Source organism: Pangasianodon hypophthalmus, chromosome 3 (assembly GCF_027358585.1).
Source record: "Pangasianodon hypophthalmus isolate fPanHyp1 chromosome 3, fPanHyp1.pri, whole genome shotgun sequence".
NCBI lineage: Eukaryota > Metazoa > Chordata > Actinopteri > Siluriformes > Pangasiidae > Pangasianodon > Pangasianodon hypophthalmus.
The window spans coordinates 30,759,803-30,781,841 of NC_069712.1; the positions used below are offsets into that span (position 1 = coordinate 30,759,803).

Genomic DNA, 22,039 nt, shown 5'->3' on the forward strand with positions numbered 1-22,039 from the left:
CAGGGACTTGAAAGCTGTGCCATGCAATAGTTACTGCTATTAGTAATAAGAAAAATTCTGAAAGAAAAAAATGAAATGTAAGAAAACTTTGTGTACTACACTTACTATACATATATATATATATATATATATATATATATATATATATATATATATATATATATATATATATATACAGTAGTACACAAAGTTTTCTTCATTAGCTGTGCAAGCAAGGTTCTTCTTGATACCAGGGATATGGAATATAAAACAAATCTAGAATATATACAATAATTCATACATAAAATTTTTAGCATGATTCTGGTTCCAAGTTTGTAGGAATAGAAGTATAAATATAGCCGCAAGCGGCATTCTTCGGGGTCCAAGCACTCTTCCAAATAGCGCCCCCGATGGCCAGTTCTTGCACCGCTACATAGAACAATAAAGAGACCACAGATGGACATACTTATCACGTTATGTGACGAATGCTCAGTGCTAGTTGTTTATTTTGCCTGCTGAAAGCTGATTGGCTGAAAGCAGCCATTTTTTTAAGTAATTCAGTTATCAATTAGCAGAAAGATGGAGCACACAACATTTCAGCTCAGTTGGATTTTTGGTTCCTGAGAAACAGCTATGCAACATTTGCAGACGTCCTCAGAACCTTACGCTGAACATGTCTTTCAATTTTCAATCACATCTGTTTGAGTAAACCGGCTCCGCCTCCTTAGAATTGATTGATGTGTGGCGGCCATATTGTTTACAAATCTCAACATGTTTTGGATAATTACTGAGGTTCACACTCTCCTGAGTAGTTTGTCATCACTATTGTGAAGACTGGCCAAAAATCCTAGGACTAGTTCTCAAAAGTATGTTTTGTATATTACGTAAATTATCACAAATGTGAGTGGGTGGAGCTAAATTGTCAAAAGAGAAGAGGCAATTTAAAAAAAAAAAGGAAAAGCTTAACAAAAACAATAGGGTTCTATTATCTTCAGTGCTTGACCCCTAATTATTTGCTGCGCCAACAATTCTCACTCTTTGTAGTTTATTGAGGTTTCTAAATATCTAATGTCTAATATTCCTTAAGTGCCTTTTGCTTGGTATTGTTCAATGAGAAACCCATATGAAAAAAGAAATGCACTGTAAAATATTGTCTATTATGTAAATATATTATTTATTTTATTATTATTGATTATCTGCTATTTTTATTGGTAGAAAGACAATTAGCATATCATGATTAATACATTTTAATTTATTTCACTCAGACTCAGTATTCAGGTTGTGCATTATTACTGCTATTAGATACTGCAATATTTGTGAAATATTTCTATTGTTGTCGGCTGTCAAAAGCTTGCTAGAGCAGGTTTACGCCAACAGCGTACGTAGAGACACGTTTTCTAGGCAAATAGCGTAAGCTTTAGAGACCACGCCCCCATTGTAACTTCATTGGGCAGTCATGAGTAAGACCCGCCTATGCTGCCATCTGATTGGCTGGCTGTCACTACCTGATTTGTCCACAAAGAAAAAGATTGGTGGAGTGGAAAAAGGTTGTCTCTAAGGTTGTCAGATATCTGTTTTTTTGGGGGGGCCGTGACAAAACAAGGCGCTGCTTATATTAGCCCAGCGCGCGACGTAGCCAGCTATAGCTATCAATCAATCAATGTGATCGCGAGTCTGAGCGAGCTCGGAGGTGATTGGTTGGCGCGGCTGTCCGTCAACTGGCTCGCGCGTGTCTTTGAGGCTGCCGTGCGTCGCGAGGAGAAAAGAGGAGGGTCTTCCAGCGAGGCTTTTTATTTATTTCTTTGTTTCCAGTCGGGTAAAAAAAATAATAATAATAACAGCGATAGCTAGCTAGCTAACCCTAGCTAGCTATTATCTTTCTGGGGGACTTCAATGTTGTTCCGCAGGACCGAAACGAAAAACTGGACCATATTACGCTAGGTATTAAAACGCCTAAGCGAAGGGAAGGAGGATGAAGCGGCGCAATGCGGACTGCAGCAAACTCCGGCGGCCGTTAAAACGGAACCGAATCACCGAGGGCATATACGGCAGGTAGGCGCTAACCCTCAGCGTCGGAGCTGCTAGCCTGAACGGGCTAACCTTTTCAGCTTGACGGGCTCGGGTGTCATTTCTAACTGACAGCGCGGTCACTGCTAGCTCTATATATTCCTTTTAGCCTTACACTGACTTGCTAACATTGTTTGGCTAAGTCATTTCGAGTCGCCGTAGCTAGCTGGCGTTATTTTTCCTCACACCTGTATTCAGACAAATCCCGCCTCCTCGTACAGGATTGGCTAATCGTACACGGCTTCTTGTTACGCGATTGGAGCGTCGTCCGTACTTAGTGACTCTATCCAATCAGAGAGACCTCTGGTGTAAGGGGCGGGGTTGTCTCAATGTGGATGGGTTAAAAAAACGCGTTTAGCTTTTCACTGAGTTAGCTAGCTAGCTAATTTAATTAGCTCCTGGTAGGCAGGGCCAGGCCCTCATCCCTCAACATCATCATCATCATCATCATCATACAACGTGTACGAATTTATTACATTTTAAGTTAACCTAGCTGCAAATATTTATGGATGTACAGTATTATATGAGAGGAATGAATCCCAAATGGCTCCATGTCAGATAGTGGGTTCTGCTCCCTACCTAGTGCACTACACTCAGCCAAAGTGATCCCTGACACACACGATCTTATAAACATAATGACGGTTGAATGCTGTCAGAGTTGTTTTAGATATTATTTATTATTTGTCATAACTATAAACCTCATTGAATTGAATGGGGTCAGATGATATCAAAGGATTTCTTACAGGAAGTTGTTGTGCCTCCTAATTAGTGCACTACACAGATCCCCTAAATGAGTAGTTTTCCAAAATTATATTTATAAACCAATTTCTAGTCATCTGAACTGAATGGATGTTAAAAGAGAATGTGTTTCTCATATCACAGGAAGGTCATTTTCTAGTCTCAAAGCTAATACCTTCTTTAAAACAAAACAAAACAAAAAAAAGAATAAGTGATCATTTTAAATCTAGCTGCAGTTTTATTAAAATCAAGAGAAGAGATGTTAATATTATAGAAAAAGTTTTGAACATGGATCAACACTGTTCGAGTTCTGCGTGTGAAAAGTTGAGGATTAAAAAAACTCATTTTGTAAAATAAATATAAAATGATGAATGTGTCTAATATTTAAAGAGCTTGATTATATTTGAGAACATTTGCACACACAAGCAGGGGTGTTCATTTGAATTTTTTTTTTTTTTAACAGTGTAATAAATTATTCTAAAAATATCATGGTATGAATGGACCTCAGCATCGAGAACATTTTGTGAAAAGCAGTTATAAATTTAAGAATGTAAAAATAAAGAAAGCGAGCCAACACAAACCCATAAATTAAGGCAAATAAAACAAATCATTTAGTTCTGACGAAAGAAATGGCAGTGTATAAAAGGAGGACAGGCCGGTCTGTCTGCCATAAACAAAACAAAAAAAACCTGTAGCTGGTGAAAGATTTAGTGCTCGCTTATTATTATTATTATTATTATTATTATTAGTTATTATTGTTATTAAATATTTTTATGAGCATGGAAGTGAGTCAAAATAATTTCCACTTCTTTCCCTGATCATTCATTTAGAGTAAAATAACTTCCACTTCTGCCTTTCAGTCTTTACTCTGATCATTCATTTCCTCCCAGCTGTCTGTGCATCTGACCTTTTATGGAGTTTTGTGGGCGTCGTTACATGCAAATGATCTGCGTCAAGAATGCGCTGTGCACTTTACAGGTGATCAACAAAGAAAATCAGCTTTTCAGAAACTTGTGAAAATGCGGCGGAAAGTTTTGGTTTGGTTTTTCTTACACAAACATTTACGCACAACTTGACTAAAAGATTGATAAACGAAGCACACTGTGTGTATTTTAGTGCTTTATTTTAAACAAGGTGAGCGCTTGCTTTGAAATAAGCTCTTCCTCGAGTGTCTTTATACTGAAGAAAAGCACAGAAACTCTTTCCCCACAGGAAGCGACAGAATCCTTTCCACCGATCATACACGGTGACGTTTACCAGGATGACGTAACGACCCTAGACACGAACTCGAGCTCGTCATGGGGACGGAAAATCCATCAGGAGATTTAGTCAGGTTTCTTTTGAGTCAAGTCGAACACAGTATGAGTGAATGCATTCGGATTATTTTGAAAATGCGAAATGTAAACACGCCTTAACCTGGACGTATTATCGGTTTGAGTTCTGCAACAACCCTACGATGATGTATGTTAATATTAAAATGATCCTTTTTTGTGTTAAACTATTTTTTTTTTGCTTTGTAAATGTGACAGTGCCGTGTCTGTTTTCAGTCTTCTTCTTATTTTATTAACGTCACCCTTCTCTGTATCCTCAACATGCGATGCAGCTTCTAGATTGGATTCATTCGACATGATTAACGCGTATCGTGGCGTTGCTTCAGACATTAGCGAGCGTGACATTTGCGTAATTTGGCTTCGGGAACCCCAGCCGTGCATCCGATGTTGCACAGACTTTCTCTGATTTCTCCGAGCGCCCTTGGCCTTAATAACATCTGCGTGTGATTACTGTTGTATTGGTGTTTTAATCTTCCTCATCAAAAATGTGTGTAATAACAGAGAAGCATCATTGTAGTGTGTGTGTGTGTGTGTGTGGCCTGGGGCTTTCTCTTCAGTGGCTTCCTTTTTTTTCATTAACACATTTAAACACTTTCAGCTGAATCTGTCAGAGTTGTTGTGGTTTGCCGGCGGTTTAATGTGTAGACAGAGTGCATTTCATTTCCCAGCCCAGTGCTATTTCCATGAAATACGGCGTGAACAAACCACACAATTCATGATTATTATTTTTTTGGCTCACTCATTCACTTTGACCAGTTTTCTAAGAAACAAGCTGTACATTTCCTCAGTTCTTACATTACTGTAGCAGAGCGCAGTGTGAAATTTGTCTAGTGGATGCTTGTGAGCGACGGCTCGTCTTCATTTGATTCGAAGTTCAGTATAAAAAGTTGAGTCGTATTAGAGCACAGTGTGTCCTCCCAGAGTTCAGAGGAAGCCAGCAGTACAAACAGCTGGTTAAATAAAGTTCTTTCACCGTGAGCGACGTATAAGCTGTGTGTTGTTAAATGCGCTCTGTGTGTAAAGCGTCACTGGCGAGATTTGCGCGAGACGCGACTCTCTCTCTCTCTCTCGCCTCATTCCTTCATTTCTTCCCTTCAGTTCAAGTATTCTATTGAATTAAATATATTCTATTTTCTAATTGAATATTTAGTGCATAATATTTAACATTTGTTCTTTTTTTTTGTTTGTTTCTTCTGACTACAGGTAGCCGTTTTGTAGTTCACACCCAGCTTTCGGACGTTGTTTCTCCCCTTTCTTCTTGTGTAGACTCACCCTGATCATGTAGTGAAAGGACAGCGTGTATAAGGAGGAGTAGCGAGGCTCTGTTTTATGTCATGAAGCAGAATCGACTCTTTATTGTGCAGCTCTACTGTATGTTTGAGTATTGTGTAATTTTGAGAAGGCACGTAAACCGCGGAACGTAATCTGGTCTGTCTTTTTCATGACACTGTGACGTTTTCAGTTCTGATCGGGGTCGCTTTCTTACGCAATAATAAAATCTGATTCTGATCTAATGTTTGTCAATACGGCATCAGTCTGAACGTCTGGAATCCATGCGACTTTTACATCTGGGTTCAAGTTCATCGTGATTTTCAGACATGTTCACTCGTCAAATCTGTAGCACCGACTGAGGAAAATATACATCTCTCATCACAGATAGCTTGTCGCTAACAGAAGATGAACAAGGAGGCATCCATGTTTTGTTTTGTTTTTTCCCCTCCACTTTGTAGCTCAAATGTGTGGAGGTATAAAATCTAGTATCTCGGAAAAAACTCTCATGAGATTAATCCACACTGACTAAAGTTACCATAGAAACAAACGACGCCCTCTTTGGTGGATTTGCACACACAGTTTGCAAACTGCATTAAAATAATAATAATAACTTTACCACAGCCTGGCAGTTGGTGCAAACCATTTAACTTTGATAAATGTGTGATGTAAATGTGGCATGCAAAACCTCACAAGGTGCACACGTGCCGCTCAGACAAGAATAAAATAAAGAAGAAGTGAAACTAGGGGTTAAGAAGATGAGATTAATTTGTGTGAAACATGAAGCGATTGGTGTCGGCTTGTTCTTTTCGTGTAATTCATATCGTTTCTGTTAATATTGCTGAGCAAACGAGTTATTTTCTATAACTAACTAAAGATTGTTAGTTGCTAATTTCTGACTGGAGTAATACTTATTTCAGCGTGAGACTAACACAGTTACATTTTGGATGGAGAGATAAACACCATGTACACACACACACACACACACGCACACACAAAAACCTTTCTTTTGTTGACTTTTGTTTTAAGACCAGATTAATTTTTGCTTCTCCAGTCGCACGTCGCATCCCATCCGTTAAATTTGATTTCCCAAGCCTCAGCTATTTAGACAAGGTCTATGCCAGATCTGTGTGTGAAGGCCACCAGGTATACATCTAAAAAATATTTTAATTGCTTTGTTTAGTCCTTTGTAATCGTAGCTGCTCGATAGGAGTTACACACACTATAGACACATAATAATAACACACACAAGTATGCCATCGTTCTGGCTCCGCAAGTCACTGATTGCCCTTCTGTCTATTAACGCCACGCCTGGAGAGTAATGGCATGCAAGCATACACACACACACACACACACACACACACACACACACACACACACATGCATGCGCGTACATAGCGTTCAGTGCACTGCTTGAAAAAACTTGTAGTGTGGGTTTTAGATCTGTGCTTGTGTTATGTGTGGAAATAAAACACGACTCGGTGTGTTGTTACTGGAAAATAATCACCAGTGCAGCACAGCAGTTACTGTTACCACCCCTATGTTGATTATTTTGATATAAATGTGTTTTATTCCTCTTATACCACAGCAACTTCGCCATGACTACAAATTGTAGTTATTAAAGAACAACCTGTCATAGTTTTTGTCTGTTTATAGTTACATTTAATGTAGAACATCAACGAAACAAATCAGTTACTTTATCACTTATATCAGTGTTTGTTACTCAGGAGTCCATGGACTATTTACGGTCCGTGGTGTCATTACAGGGGGTCCGTGGAGTTGTTTCTAAAAATATTTAAAATGTGTATGTAGTATTTTTGTTAAATATGTCAAATTATGCTTTAAATACGTTTTTAGGCCCAATAAATATCTGAAAAGTTGTAGCCTTAGTGTTTTTTTCACATCCTCTCTCAGTAACATAGCTGAGCTTGCTCATTGTGGAGTGATTTGTGTTCATTGTGTGGTTGTTAGTGCAAGGTTTGCATTGTGTCCAACGCCAAAGGCTTAAATAAACAACTGATAATTCAGAGTGATAATCAAATGAAGTGTAACGTTAGCAATAAAATGTGTGAACCTTGTGTGTGTGAGACGGGTACGTAATGTCACTGTTAGAGCGATTTGAATAGCAGGCAGTATATCTAATCTAATATTGAACTGAAAATGTATCTAATTTAACACTTGTTGGTTTATGAAACTGTGTAGTGTAAACTGCTTAAGGTTTATTATACATTATATATATTAGAATTATCTATTAATATATGTTTATATAATAGGGAGGTGGGGTGTGCAAGGATCAGTCAGATTATGCTAGGTGTCCACGGCTGAAAAAATGTTGAGAACTACCGACTTACATTATAGCAGCTATAAACAGTCTTTCCCTCACACCTCTCTGTTCTTTCCTCTCTCCTGGATTTAATAAGACCAAAGAAATTTAGCTTGTTTCTGAGACACAGCAAAGTCCTCTGTCCTGTAGTGGAGGTTTTAAAGTTCCAGCTTCACCTCTGTCTACAAAAAGTGCTGACACTGGAGACTCCTTCCACTACTGTGTTGTATACTAATTGCCTTTTATGAGGGAAAGAACTGCTGTTCCCATAGTGCATTGTGAATGATGTCATTGCATCGTTTTCTGTCTACTTTTAGCCTGTTTTTTTTTTTTTTTTTTTTTTTTTTTTTTTTTTTTTTAAACCAACATTGTTGAGTGTATTTGCCTCAGAAGTATCTTGGCACCATGTTCACAAAGAGATCTTTTAAACAAAATGGTGGACCAGACCCAAAACGCAAGACGACGTGACGTTGATTCACAGAAATAGTCCTCACTTCAGAGCCAAAAGTCTTAATAGACATTTCTGTAAAGCCTTTGTTTTGCCCTTTTTTTTTTTTCTTTTTTTTTTTTCCCCTCTTTCCACCGCACTAGACTTGTCAGACACCCTGTATTACTGAAACAAGACTTCAGGAAAAAAAAAAAAGAAAAGAAGAAGTAGTAGTAGTGAAAGTGAAATCAGATTGGCTTCATGTTTAACATCATATACCATCACAGTTCTCATGGTATGTCACTATTCTCGATGGCAGAAATGAATGGCATTTGCACTTCCAGAACCTCACGGTTGAGCTCTCTTGAGTTCCACAGTCAGCATGACCAACCAGAATTGAGCATTAATACTAGCCCCGCCCCATTTGTGCTAATAGTAAGCAGACAGAACCTAAAACTACTCAACAGTAACTTCTGGTAGCGTCGCAGTGCTCCAGAGCACAGTTCCAGTATTTTAGCGACAAAGGTTCATCACTTCATCACATCTTCTTCAGTAATTAAATTACAGAATGACTATAATGATGTGGTGTTGTTTGTCTCTCTCTCTCTCTCCCTCTCTCTCTCTCCCTCTCTCTCCCTCCCCGTCTCTCAGCACCTTCCTGTACCTGAAGTTTCTGGTGGTTTGGGCGCTGGTGCTGTTGGCCGACTTTGTGCTGGAGTTCCGGTTCGAGTACCTCTGGCCCTTCTGGCTCTTCATCCGGAGTGTGTACGACTCCTTCAGATATCAGGGCCTGGTGAGCATCTCTGTCTGCATGATGTTCTTCCAGAAATCCATATGCTGTTTTTTTTTTTTTTTTAAATCAATCACATAAAAAGCGCTTTAAACAAACCATATGTGTGATGTTTAATGTTGCATCATGGTCGTTAGTTGATCACATGAAAAAAAAAAAAGCTTTGAGTTATACAGACTGTCAAACATCTTTTCTTTCAGGCTTTCTCAGTGTTCTTTGTGTGTGTGGCGTTTACATCCGACATCATATGCCTGCTCTTCATCCCCGTGCAGTGGCTGTTCTTCGCCGCCAGCACGTACGTGTGGGTGCAGTATGTCTGGCACACAGGTAACATCAACACACCTGACTTTTATCCTGACTTCATTTGAGAATGAGCTACAGCCATATTTCATACAGTATAAAGTCGTACACGCATAAAAGTCAGCAGCTGAAAGTTGTTTGTTTAAAAAAAACAGAAAGTAGGAACGCCTGTGGTTTGCTATTGTGGGTTTTTTTTTTGTTTGTTTTTTTTTAAGCAGTGTGATGTTCAGTGGTTTTGTCAAAGTGTCACTTGTGCAAATTTTGCTCCAGGCAGTTGGAGCTTTCTCATTTTTTAAATCATTCATGGGTGGGTAAAACCCACACAACTAGAAAAGCAATATGACCGTAGAAGCCCACATCATCACACATCAATACATGTAAGCTAGGACATGTTTATTTGGCCAATTTAACCAGCAAAGCAATGAGTAATGTGTTATTTTTGTGCATTTGTCAAATTCTGAATGGAAATGAAAGAAATTGGAAAAATCTGAAGTGAAGTAGAAAAGTTTTACTAACAATACAGCTCAAATGAAAGATAATTAAAAACAGACTATTCAAATAAATGATGGCATAGAAGTGATGCATGTCTAATTAATTTCCACATTGTGGAAAAATAGAATTCTGCTCAGTAGTGTGTGAAATGCTTTGCCATCTGTTGTACATAACTCCTAGCATGCGGAGAAGGATAGCTTCCTAACTAAATGTTTAGCAGATAAAAATAGCTTTTACAGTAACAATGAGAACTTGATAAACAGCCCATGGACAGTGGCAGAGAGAGAGACAGAGAGTGAGAGAGACAGACAGACAGAGAGAGAAGGGGGGGGAGAGAGAGAGAGAGAGAGAGAGTAAAAATGCGAGTGGTGTAGGACTTGCTGATAATAGCAACTAACAGTGCAGTAATAAATAAACTGAACGCACAGTGCAGATCAGATCAGTCCAAGCTTGTTTCACACGCATCAGCAGAAAGGCTAATGACAGCTACGAGTTCACAGGTTTGGATGTCAGTGTGATGAATAGAAAGTGAAGGCCGATTACGAGAAAGCTGCGTCCGGACCTGTTGATGGCTCAGGGGTGTCATGCTAATGAGTGCCAGGAAACAGAAAGTGCACATGAACCAAAATAAAAAAAAAAATCACTAGAGCTGAGTGGAGGTTTCAGTAGCAGTTCCTCACTGAGAGAAAATAAATTGAGATTTACATTCTCCCTTTGCCATAAACAAACTTTCTACAGTACAGCAAGGACATGTCCAAGTGCTTCGAGAGAGATGGACAGAGAGGGAGATGTACAGACAAAGAGAGATAGGCAGACAGACCTGAGAGACATGCAGAAAGTGAGAGAGAGAGGGACAGACAGAGAGAGACATAAAAAGAGAGAGAGGCAATCAGAAAGAGAGACATATGGAGAGAGACATGTAGACAGAGAGAGAGAGAGAGACATGCAGACAGAGAGAGAGAGAGAGAGAGAGACATGCAGACAAAGAGAGCGTGAGTGAGACACAGACAGAAAGAGGGAGACGTACAGACAGAAAGAGGGAGACGTACAGACAGAAAGAGGGAGACGTACAGACAGAAAGAGGGAGACGTACAGACAGAAAGAGGGAGACGTACAGACAGAAAGAGGGAGACGTACAGACAGAAAGAGGGAGACGTACAGACAGAAAGACAGACACGAGTTGGCCAGAGAGAGACAGAGACAAGGAGAGACAGAGAGACAGACAGAGACAAAGGGAGAGAGAGACATGCAGCCAGAGGGAGAACGACAGAGCGTCAGAGAGAGACAGAGAGACGAGTCTCCAAATTCTGTGTGACTCTGAAGTTCACCTCTGAGTCTATATTAAATATCAGACTGTATTCAGGGGCAGAGTCTCAATTTTCTGTGGTTAATGGTTGGGTTTTTTTTTTTTTTTTTAAATTAAAAAAAATATATTTATTTTTACAAATGAGAAGATCTTTAATAATATTAAAAACACCATAAAACAAATACATTAATGAGGAGTTAGTTGATCAGCTGAGCTTTTAAAAATGTGCGTGGCTTTAGTTTGAAACGCTTTAATCCAAAAACACTGAGTCAGGGCTTTAAGGCGTGGCTGAATTAAACAGAGTCGGTGTAAACAGAGCGACGCTCTAGTAATCCAACACAGCGTGTGGCTTTGTGGCTCAGCTGAAAAGAGAAAATGATATTTACAAAGACTTTTTGAATGAATTTCATGAATGAGGCGGTAGATTCACGGTTCTATAGAACATTTAGGATGCAGGTATAATCCTGTACTCGGTAAAGATGTTCAGATTAAAGCAAATGGCTCTCGGCTGAGAGTAATAGACCTGGTAATTACTGATACTGTCGGCGTGATAAAGCAGCACCTGGCCTTGTTTTTCCTCACCCAGACCGTGTTTCAAATAGGTCAGCGGGACAAAATCGAAGAACAGGTGTAATTTTGTTTTGATGAAAATGTACGGAACACAAAACCACTCGTTTTTACAACATGAATATTGATGAATCAATATCATCAGCATGATTTAAAAAAAAAAAAAACTATTTTGTTGCAGCTGATACAAGCTGGCTAATTCGACGAAGGTACTTCATATTGAACTTAATGGTGTTTTGCTTTTACAGTCATGTCAGAAATAGTCAAAGTTCCACTTGCTTGTGTTGGAATGATTGTTGTTTGAGAGCGTGCTCTGGAAAATCACTATAAGATGAGTGAGTGCTGTGAGTCTTATGAGAGCCGGTACTGCTCTGATCGAGTAGATTAGAGAAAATACGGGTCATATAAATTGTCTTGATCTTCCTCTGTGTACAGAAAGAGGGGTCTGCCTCCCCACCGTGTCCCTGTGGATCCTCTTCGTTTATATCGAGGCTGCGATACGATTCAAAGATCTGAAGGACTTCCATGTGGATCTGTGTCGTCCCTTCGCTGCACACTGGTAAGAAACCAGTCGGGGCCTTGAGTCCATCAGAGCAGCACACATCGTTTCTGTTTTCAACAATGACTTCATCACTCTGTGTCTTGACATCCGTGTCATCCGTTTGTATTCGGAAGGTGGTGTAATTTTAGAGGAATGTCTCACCCAATAGCAAGGACAAAGAGCAGGCAGATAGAAACATGATTCACACCTAAGTGGAAGGTGGGGCTTGAGTCTGGCAGCACATGGAAAATAACCAGCTGTAGCTTATTCGTCACACCCCAGAAGATTGCTCGATTAGCGAGGCTCTGTGGAAATAGTCCTCGCTGCAGAACCGAAAGTCCAGGGGGTGGAGATGGATCTCCAATCTCCAATCCCTCCTATAAGCCTAATCCCCTAACTCTAACCCACACCATGCTGTACGACACAACACATTAAACACAGTTATTCAGCCTGAAACACGCTCCACCCACTGAACTTGTGCCTCGACTCTGCCCAGGTAGGAGGAGCTGGATCAGGTCTGACTCCACCCCATGGACAAGCAGTACTTCACTCCATTTTGGCTGATACTTAAACAGACTTTTTTTTTTTTTTTTCTTTAAATGTATGAACAAATGAACTTGACGTTAGTCCTGTCAGCGAGACGAGGCTCTTGATTCACTTTCCTGCACCTCCCAAAATGAAGAGAATACAACGTTTGGTGTGTGAAGAGTGTCCGTCAGTTGAAAAACATGCTTTTTACCCAATTTAACATCACAGAAATCACAAATTTGAAGTGACTGTAGTAATGAGTAGTGGAGAGGAGTCTTTATTCTCCAAAATCAGAGGAAGAGAAAACTTCATTGAACGGACCTGGAAAGTCCAAAGAAGTACCTCGAATTCCAACAACTAATTGAAGAACTGAAACTGTGATAAATGTTATATGTTTTAACAGCCTTTTTTTTTTACTCAAAAATCATGAGTATATGTTGTATTCTTAGAGTCTGTTGTAATGCATTCTGGGGAAAAAAAAAAGACAAAATTTACTCTTGGTCTAATTTGGAAAGTGATTCGGTGTAAGAGAATGTATTCAGATTACGCAGGCAAAGCTATAATTGGGTGTCATGTGCTATTATGTTAATGCATTAGTTTGATTCCTCAATCTGTTTGAGGTTAAAGCAGAGAGGCGGCTCGCTGAAGCACTATCGTGTCACGCAGTGGTTCTGAAAACTGTAAGATAAACATTAGTGTAATATATTTATTAACCCACAAATGACCTGCATTCAGCGCGATGTTTTCAAGTATTGGCCAGATTTAAATGGCTGTATGTGATCAAATTTTATATTTCCCTTTCCAAAGATTCTTATACGTTGTTGGACTTTAATTGAAGTTTTAACGTCAGTTGAGTTTAATATTAATTGTACATGCATCTTAATGAATTTTTCATGATGTTAAAAAAAAAAAATTACCCACGTGTGAGACCTGTTTTTAATCCGTCTCTCCGTCTCTCTGTAGTATTGGATACCCAGTGGTGACGCTGGGCTTCGGCTTTAAGAGCTACGTGAGCTACAAGATGCGTCTGCGCAAGCAGAAAGAGGTGCAGAAGGAGAACGAGTTCTACATGCAGCTCCTCCAGCAGGCCCTGCCGCCAGAACAGCAGATGCTGCAGAAACAAGAGAGAGAGGCAGAGGAAGGTAAGGGATAGAGCAAATGTTGTGATGTATTTAGTATTTATAGAACCTAGACGTGTGCAGCTATAGCCCTGGACAACCAGAGTCTATCATATTTTGGTGAGTTCCCCAAGGACCCCTTAACTTGATAATCAGGAGTTTGAGTTTGATGTGTGCGAGCAGGGAAGCTGTGTTGGACCCCCCGGCTCTTCAGGAGTGGAGTCATGCGTTCAGATGTAACTTATTCAGGTTTCAGCATTGACAAAACCGATCCATAAACGAACATCAAGCATCACAGAGCTTTATATTTATTAGTCCATACTTTTAAGTATCTAATGTAATATTTTTGTGCAAGTAAATAGTATATGTGTATATGAAGGAGATATTTTAGAGAAGGATAAAACATCATATTTGTGGTGTTTTTCCTTGTGCAAGATTCTTGTTTGTTTGTTTATTTATTTATTTATTACAATTGCTGGTGTCTTAAATACATTTTATGTTCATTAAGGTCCAGTACCAAACAATAAAATGGAAATCATTCCTTAAATCAAGACGTAAACGTCATTTAATATTTTGTGTTTGGTTACATTGGTAATGGGGAGAGGAAGTTATTGTCTGTGCAGATATAAAGAGTGATTAAACCCGTCTCCCCTTCCCCTGGAATTAATTTTTTTCTGTAGCGCTTTTAAAAGTAGAAACAAAGCAGTGTTACAGAAATCCGGATGTAGATTTAGCTACCTAATGAGGAAGCCAGAGGTGACTGGGGAGCGGAAAATTCCCTGAGATGACATGAGGAAGGAACCTTGAATGGGACCATCAAAAAGGGAACCTGTCCTCTTTGGTGACACTGGATGGTGGGGTTATGAGTCAGTACAGTATACAGGTGTAGAAGAGTAAAGACAAACAGTACTAAGTGTGTTAACAGGATGTTTGGTATGGGCACAGGAACAGGCTTTATGATTACAGCAGCAGGAATTCTCTTTTCTCCACATTTACTTTTTTAGAATTTTTGATCTCGATGTCATATGCTGATTTAAATCTAAACCCTGCTCTCCCGGCAGCAGCAGCTAAAAGTACACACGACGCCGACTCGCCCCCCGCAGCTCAGAACGGCTCCGCCGGTGGCAAGAAGCCTGCATCGAATACGTTACCAGAGCTGGAGTACCGCGAGAAAGAGCGAGGCAAGGGCGAGTCTAAGAAACAGCATAATCAGAACCAGAACCATCACAGTAGCATCCTGCCTGTAGTGGACTATAATAAAGCACAGGAGCTGGAGTACATGGAGAATAATGTGAACAGCAAGAGACTGAGCAGCTCCGAGCTGCTGGGCAGCACCGAGAACCTGCTTCTGAAGGAGGACAACTCTTCATCGTCGTGCTCGTCCTCTTCCTCTAATTCCACCTCCTCGAAAAATCACAAAAACGCCAGCGTAGGCAGCGGGGTCGGGGGGAACTCGTCGCCCCGCGGCCACGGGACGGCCAACGGCAGCGTGCCCTCCTCGACAGGACCTTCTTCTTCGTCAGGGAAGGGCGAGAAGAAACAGAAGTGCGGAGGGAAAGGGGGGCACAGAGATCCAACAGATAACTGCATCCCCAATAACCAGCTCGGCAAGCCAGAGGCGCTGGTCAGGTAAAACACACAAGCACTCGCATCCATAATGATAGGCTCATTATCATTATGCACAAATATCCAACAGTCTGTTTTTTTTATGTTTTACTTTCGACCCAGTGAAGTTTAGTGTCGTCTAATTTTCAAAAACTGGTCGGAGCACCGTCCCAAACAAACAGCACCAGGGAGTAAACACAGCAGGTTTTAAATAAATACTGCGTATGTGAAAACATACACAGGGCTTTATTGGATTTCTAAATGGGGTTTAAAGCATCACATAACGAGACCAGACGTGACATTACAGAACATGATGTGACAGGACATGACATAAAATGACTTGACATGACAATGACAGGATGTGATAATGACAGAACATGAAATGACAGGACATGACACCATAGTATGCAGTCATAGCTATCGTGGGTTTTACTTGCATCTCCATGGAAAAGGCTGCTGATTGGTTGCCACTAAGCTAACTTCAGCTAAGCTTACCATTGATTGTTTTTATTAATTAAGCAATTCAGACATTGAGTACAATTACATAGTCATAATAGTACTGTAATACATAACTGTGTAACTCTGACAGTTTTCAGAAACATACGGCTGTGTTTTTTTTTTTTTTTTTTCTTTTAACACCAGGCTGGAGCAGGATGTGAAGAAGCTGAAGGCTGAGCTGCAGGCGAGCAGGCAGACAGAGCAGGAGTTGCGCAGCCAGCTGGGCTCTCTGGGCACGTCAGAACGCAGCGTCCGCTCTGAACTCAGCCAGCTCCGCCAGGACAACGAGCTGCTGCAGAACAAGTGAGGGAAAATATCATCACTGCAGCGTGTGTGTGTGTGTGTTTTGAGTTTGTTGTCCACATGCTTATATGCGTTCATATAGATACATAACATTTGTACATGTGCGTTTTAGGCTCCATAATGCCGTGCAGGCAAAACAAAAGGATAAGCAGACACTGGGGCAGCTGGAGAAGCGTCTAAAGGCGGAGCAGGAGGCACGAGCGGCTGCAGAGAGGCAGCTGGCAGAGGAGAAGAAACGTAAGAAGCTGGAGGAAGCCACGGCAGCCAGAGCCGTAGCCCTCGCAGCTGCATCCAGGTACACATCGCACCATTATTCCACAGCCTTTGTTCTGTGTCTTTCAGCTAAAGTCAAATGAGCTGCACCTTTTTCTTTAAGAAATGAGTGACCTGGCACTGGCACTTGTCATACCAACGAGGAGCGTGAGAAACTGTGAACGTGCTTGGCGGGGGGAGGCATTTGGCCGCGCTCTGATTGTTAAAAGTACTATAAATGCTGCTACAGTCATTTTTAAAAGCCTCATACTGTTTTAATGGCGGTTACGAAAATAACTTGCTTGAGTTGTAATGGCGATAGAATAATAATTCCACCACGAGCCCCTGCCATCATCGGTTCTTTGTTCATTTACATTCATTACATTCTCAAATAATTGCCAGTGAGTAAATGCCGTTTCAGCGTAAGCGTTATGTTTTTAGAGTGTCATAAGTTTTCAGAAGCAAAGTAGTGAATTAAACCAGTACTTGTAAAATATACCTTTACTCCAATTCTGACATCTTTACAGCGTTTTGTAGTTTAAAATGGTTTTGATCAGACCAACAAGGGTTTTAAACAGGACACAAACTCCTTCATCTGGAGGGCGAGGCCGGAGTTAATTTCGTGCATGACTTCTTTAATACGTCCAATACATTCCAGTCCATTTATTTCCATCCACTTCTGGCTGAAATGCCAATGTCTGAGCCACTGATAAACTGTCTCTGTGTGTCTGGCTCTCAGAGGTCTGTCTCTATTTTTTTGTGCGTCTTTCAGAGGTGAGTGCACAGAGTCTCTAAGAAGGAGGATCTCTGAGCTGGAGACTGAGTGTAAGAAACTCACGCTGGACATTAAAGTCAAAGAGGACTTGATCCGTGAGCTTGAGCTCAAAGTCCAGGTGAGTATCATTCACAAGGTTCACCCAGATGCCAAAAGATGCCATGAAATATTACGCTAAAAGCTAAGTTTGATGCTCTGTCCTCTTTAGGAGCTGCATAAATATAAAGAGAATGAGAAAGACACAGAGGTGTTGATGTCTGCGCTGTCAGCCATGCAGGATAAGACCCAGCACTTGGAGAACAGCTTGAGTGCAGAGACCAGAATCAAACTGGACCTGTTCTCTGCCCTCGGGGACGCCAAGCGACAGCTGGAGATCGCACAAGGTCTGCAATGGGGTGTAGGATAAAAAATGACAGGAAGTTTAGATTTATCTGCAGTTACAGGAAAAATAATCAACAATTAGGTGGTATGATGCGGTACCTTGTGTCCGAAAGTGTTTTATTCCTCTTAAAAGCTACCAAATTTATTTCATTAAATAATGACAGAATTTTTATCCGTTTATAGTTGCCTGTTTTGCAACAAGTATCAGTCTTTTCCTCACCATCTTGTCTTTATTTTCTCTCACAAAGTGAGTAAGATTTTCCTGTGACAGAAAACTGTCTGCTCAGCTTTACTGCTGTTACAAAGTGCTGACACGAGAGACTCCTTCCGGAAACGTTAAACATCTAACCGAAAATGTAACCATGTCAATGATTACGCACATTTTTATGTGGAGCGTCCACCGTACTTGTGCACGATGACGTGTTAGAACATTAATACATACCTGTGATTTGACTTATAGGTCTGAGGTGTGCCATTAGAGAAAACGAATAAGCAGTGCGTTTAAGTAGCATCGTATTAATATATTAAGCACGTCAATGGGTGAAAGATAAGAACAGCTAAAGTGGCATCCTCATAGCAACATCTTTTGACGATTACTAAAGTGAAAAAGGCAGTATTTGTTATTGACCGATACGCTTTATCAGTATCCTACTGATAAGGATAAAATGGAAATGGTGCATCTTTACACATATTTTTGAGTTTGTGGAGAGTTTGGATGGAAACACCCTGCGTTATCTGATCCAGAAACCTGATGTGTGTTCCTGTCCCTCCTCCAGGTCAGATCCTGCAGAAAGATCAGGAGATAAAAGATCTGAAACAGAAGATTGCCGAGGTGATGGCAGTCATGCCCAGCATTGCTTACTCAACAGATACCAGCAACATGAACCCAGTCACCCCCCACTACTCCTCCAAGTTCATGGACACCAGTCCGTCTGGCCTGGACCCCAACGCATCCGTCTACCAGCCCCTGAAAAAATGAATGCCTGCGCCAGCTCACTATACCATCCATCCATCCATCTCTCTCTCTCTCTCTCTCTCTCTCTCTCTCTCTCTTACTTTCTCTTCACAGGCCCAGACCTGCCCCCCTTCAGAATGTTTGGGGACTTTTTTTTTTGTTGTTGTTTTTCTTCTACTGCTATTTCTCGCCTGGTCAGAAGGATGTCGTATTGTGTGACTGTATTTGTTGTAGTAAAAAAAAAAAAAAAAAAAAAAAAGACACAAAAAAAACTTTTAAGGGACATCACCCGCCGAGTAGGGATCTGCTGTTGTTGGATTATTATTATTTTTTTTTTTTTTTTTTGGTAATTGTCTAGAAACCTCACAGACGTTGGTGTGCATTTTGGTTTTTTTCTGTCTTTAGTGCAAAAAAGGCTCACACTTTACTTTTCCTGTACATTATTATTGGCCTTAAACTTTTTTTTTTTTCGAAAGGAGGGGACAAAGTCTCAGATTTAGAGCTTTAGCTCTTTATTAGAATGTTTTGAACTCCCAAATTTCTCACTCCGACTAAATCACTGCCTGTTTCATAATGTTAAAAGCATATGGTCAAATTAGAGCATGTGGAAAAAGTGGTATAACTAACCAAAATTTCAGTAAGCACCCAACTGTCAGACACCCCAGTGCCTTTAGACAGGACCACATTGGTGAATCTGAAAGATTTTGTCCCCTGCTATACTTTGAGCCCCGGTTTTACAGCCTTTTCCCGATCAGATCTGGAGCCATTGTCCTGACATCTTTCCGCCTGTGTATTCTGATTCGGCTTGGAAATCTTGTTTACGCCTGTTTATTTGGCCTGTGTTGCACTGTTGATGCTTGAAGAGTAGCTTAGAAGGGGGGGGGGGAAATGATGTGGATATTGTGCAGCATACACGGCAAGCCTGAGCATGTCCCAGATTATTCCAGATTATTACACTGGCCAGGCAATTCTGTATCTGACAAATGCAAAAATTTAGTCCAGTGCCAAGTAGCTAGGACTGTGATTTTGTTCTACAGTGATGTGCTGCAAAGCAGAAGCAGTTAACAGAACCCTCGAGTGTATTTTCTAGTTCAGTGTCTTGGTAGCAGAGAGCTGTTTGGTGTTGCCACACGATGGCGCTATTGTGCATAGGAAAGTATTTGGTTGTCAGTATTGCAGAGTTCACACCCTGCTAAGGACTCGAGTGTTGAGGAAAGCCAGCCTGTCATCTTTCTCAAGACCCTTCGATTGGCCGGTTTGTCAAGTGGTCACTTTTTTCGCCTTATTTGAACATCAAGTGTTCAGTTGCAAAGGACGCAGTTTTCTGTGAATGGAAAAAAAAATTGCACTTATTGAGCATTTTATCTCATATAATCCCTGGGAAACCCCAACATCAGTGCGTAAATGAAGCTGGAACCCTCCAGCTGTGATGAGAAGAAGATTCTAACATTACAGAATGTTCTAGTGTGGTTTAATGTGTTATTAAGGTGTCTTGAGAAAGAAAGGCTTCTGATTATTTGAATTTTGAAAAAAGCCCGTTGTTGGTATTGCTCTTCCAGTACTAAGATTGGGATAGCCCCAGTGAGTCCTATGTGGTGTTCTAGTGATCAGCGATGGTTGTCGTTTGTTTTTGTTTTTTGTTTTTTTTTTTGAGTGTGCGTGTGTGTTTAAATTATGGACAGTTTGTCCCTGAAGTGTTCTCAGAACGTTAACGTCCGCCTACGGTGAAGTTAACCAGTCTGCAGACGAAAAAAAAATTTCAAATGAAGAGAAGAAAGCACTTGTTTGCGTTCTTTGCCCGATGTCACCTCTCCCTCTTTCTTTCTTCAGACCTTACCGTGGCTGCATTCTCACTCTGTGAGGTTTTCAAGGAATAAAAGGTTTTTTTTTTCCTGGCATCTCAGAAGTCTTTGTGTTGTCTGCTCTGTATGATTGGGAAGGATGGAAGATTGATTTGGTACCTTTTTAACACTCCAGGGTTTGTTTTTGTAGGTCCGGTCTCAAACAGAGGTCACAATACCGCATGCAAACCACTAGATGGTGGGAGCCAAAAATAAACATCAGTTCTGCTGACTTTCACTCATGCAGTTAATTGAGAGTAAGAAAAGGACCATTTAACAGATGCTTTTATTCAAAGTCACTTACACGTGATGCAGGAGCTAGTCCAAGCGGTTAATTACGCCAACAGAGCCAAATCTCCTCCATCTGACCAGGGCCGAGTTTCTGAAATGCATAGCAAGCACAAAGATCATCTTTAAATGATAGAGCGAGCATCACATTGAACACTCTCCCTGTTAAGATGATGCTTTTGGGGAGATGGATGCAGGAAGAAGACAGATATTCATAAGTAATAAACAAACCTTTATGGAAGGAGTCTCCAGTGTCAGTGTGCTCTGACTTTGAGCTCTGACTTAGAAAAACCTTCAGTACAGTTTAAGAATAAAATAATTTTGTGTAAATGTCAAGTAATATGAAAAAAAAACCCACCTTTGATTATTTTCCATTAACTGAATTTACTTCTTATTTATTTTGCTCCAAAAAAAACAAAAAACACAGAGGCATTAAGGATCAGATGAAGAATTACGGTTTGATTTGACAGCTTGTCCAGATCAGATTTAAGAATAATGTTCTGTGTTTAAAGGCTTGAAAGGTAAATTAACTCTATTCTTAGACGAAAAGGTTCATCTAGCACACTAAAGGGTTCTCTGGTTTGTCTCTCAGGATGAACTCGTAAGGTTCTGTGTGAAATACTTGGGTTAAAACCTTTATATGCAGCTGCTTTTTTCTGTACAAATGCAGTAGCTCATTCAACATTTTGCGCTGTGTGTGTGTTTGTGTGTGTGTGTGTATTTGTGTGTGTGTGTGGGCCTGGCCTGGCAGGTCTTTAAATGACATTTGTGCACTAAGCTACACGTAATTGAGTGTCTGGGGAATTGTATTGGTATTGTTAATCCAGAAGCACATTTTATAATTTAAAGAATTTCAACACTTCCTGTATCTTTAATTTACCTCACACATACACACACACTATCTCTCTCTCTTTTTCTCTCTCTTTCTCTCTCTCTCTCTCTCTCTCTCTCTCTCTCTCTGTCTCACACACTCACTCAACTGCACTGCAATTATTACAGCACACTGTGTTTAAGTCCTGAGGCCAAATCCGTCTTTCAGAGAGTGTGTTTAAACGATGAGAAATAATTAAACGTTTCGAGTCTCAACACTGTTTGCTATGCAGAGGAGACTATTAGATGAGCTCCCATTAAGCCTATTCCTGCAAAGCTACAGTTATTCCAGAAGCCTGACATCTCTAAGCACTCTGAGCGACTTGAGTATTAATCTTTAGAATAGCCACGTGATCTTAAAAGGCATCCAAAATTTATTTTCTAATGAAATCCGTAGTTCGCTTCACATTCAGCCCTCGCTTCATCTCTGCGTAAAGAGGGTGATGCAGCAGCGCTTTAGTCTGTCCAGCTCTCTCACCTTCTTATCTGTACACT

The 22,039-nt window shown here is 40.5% G+C and overlaps 1 protein-coding gene across 2 annotated transcripts; it reads left to right on the forward strand.

Annotated features, from left to right (window-relative positions):
- Window positions 1–1,564: 1,564 nt before the first annotated feature.
- maco1b (macoilin 1b) lies at window positions 1,565–20,443 on the forward strand. 2 transcript variants are annotated; one of them, XM_026939172.3, is made up of 11 exons: window positions 1,565–2,031; window positions 8,786–8,927; window positions 9,125–9,251; window positions 12,025–12,148; window positions 13,622–13,800; window positions 14,838–15,405; window positions 16,024–16,182; window positions 16,295–16,477; window positions 17,207–17,327; window positions 17,418–17,592; window positions 18,367–20,443. In XM_026939172.3, exons 1-11 carry the CDS (start codon window positions 1,952–1,954, stop codon window positions 18,567–18,569), a joined length of 2,061 nt encoding a protein of 686 aa, XP_026794973.3. In that variant the 5' UTR covers window positions 1,565–1,951; the 3' UTR covers window positions 18,570–20,443. The 2 variants fall into 2 exon arrangements, with proteins under 2 accessions (XP_026794973.3, XP_053088384.1); XM_053232409.1 differs by having other exon boundaries at window positions 14,841–15,405.
- Window positions 20,444–22,039: the final 1,596 nt, after the last annotated feature.

Excerpts from the sequence above, each read along its gene's own strand:
- maco1b (XM_026939172.3), top strand. The coding sequence starts at position 1,952 with ATGAAGCGGCGCAATGCGGACTGCAGCAAACTCCGGCGGCCGTTAAAA. Across the intron at positions 12,149-13,621 it reads CGTCCCTTCGCTGCACACTG|TATTGGATACCCAGTGGTGA; the intron begins GTAAGAAACCAG and ends GTCTCTCTGTAG. Across the intron at positions 17,593-18,366 it reads ACAGCTGGAGATCGCACAAG|GTCAGATCCTGCAGAAAGAT; the intron begins GTCTGCAATGGG and ends TCCCTCCTCCAG.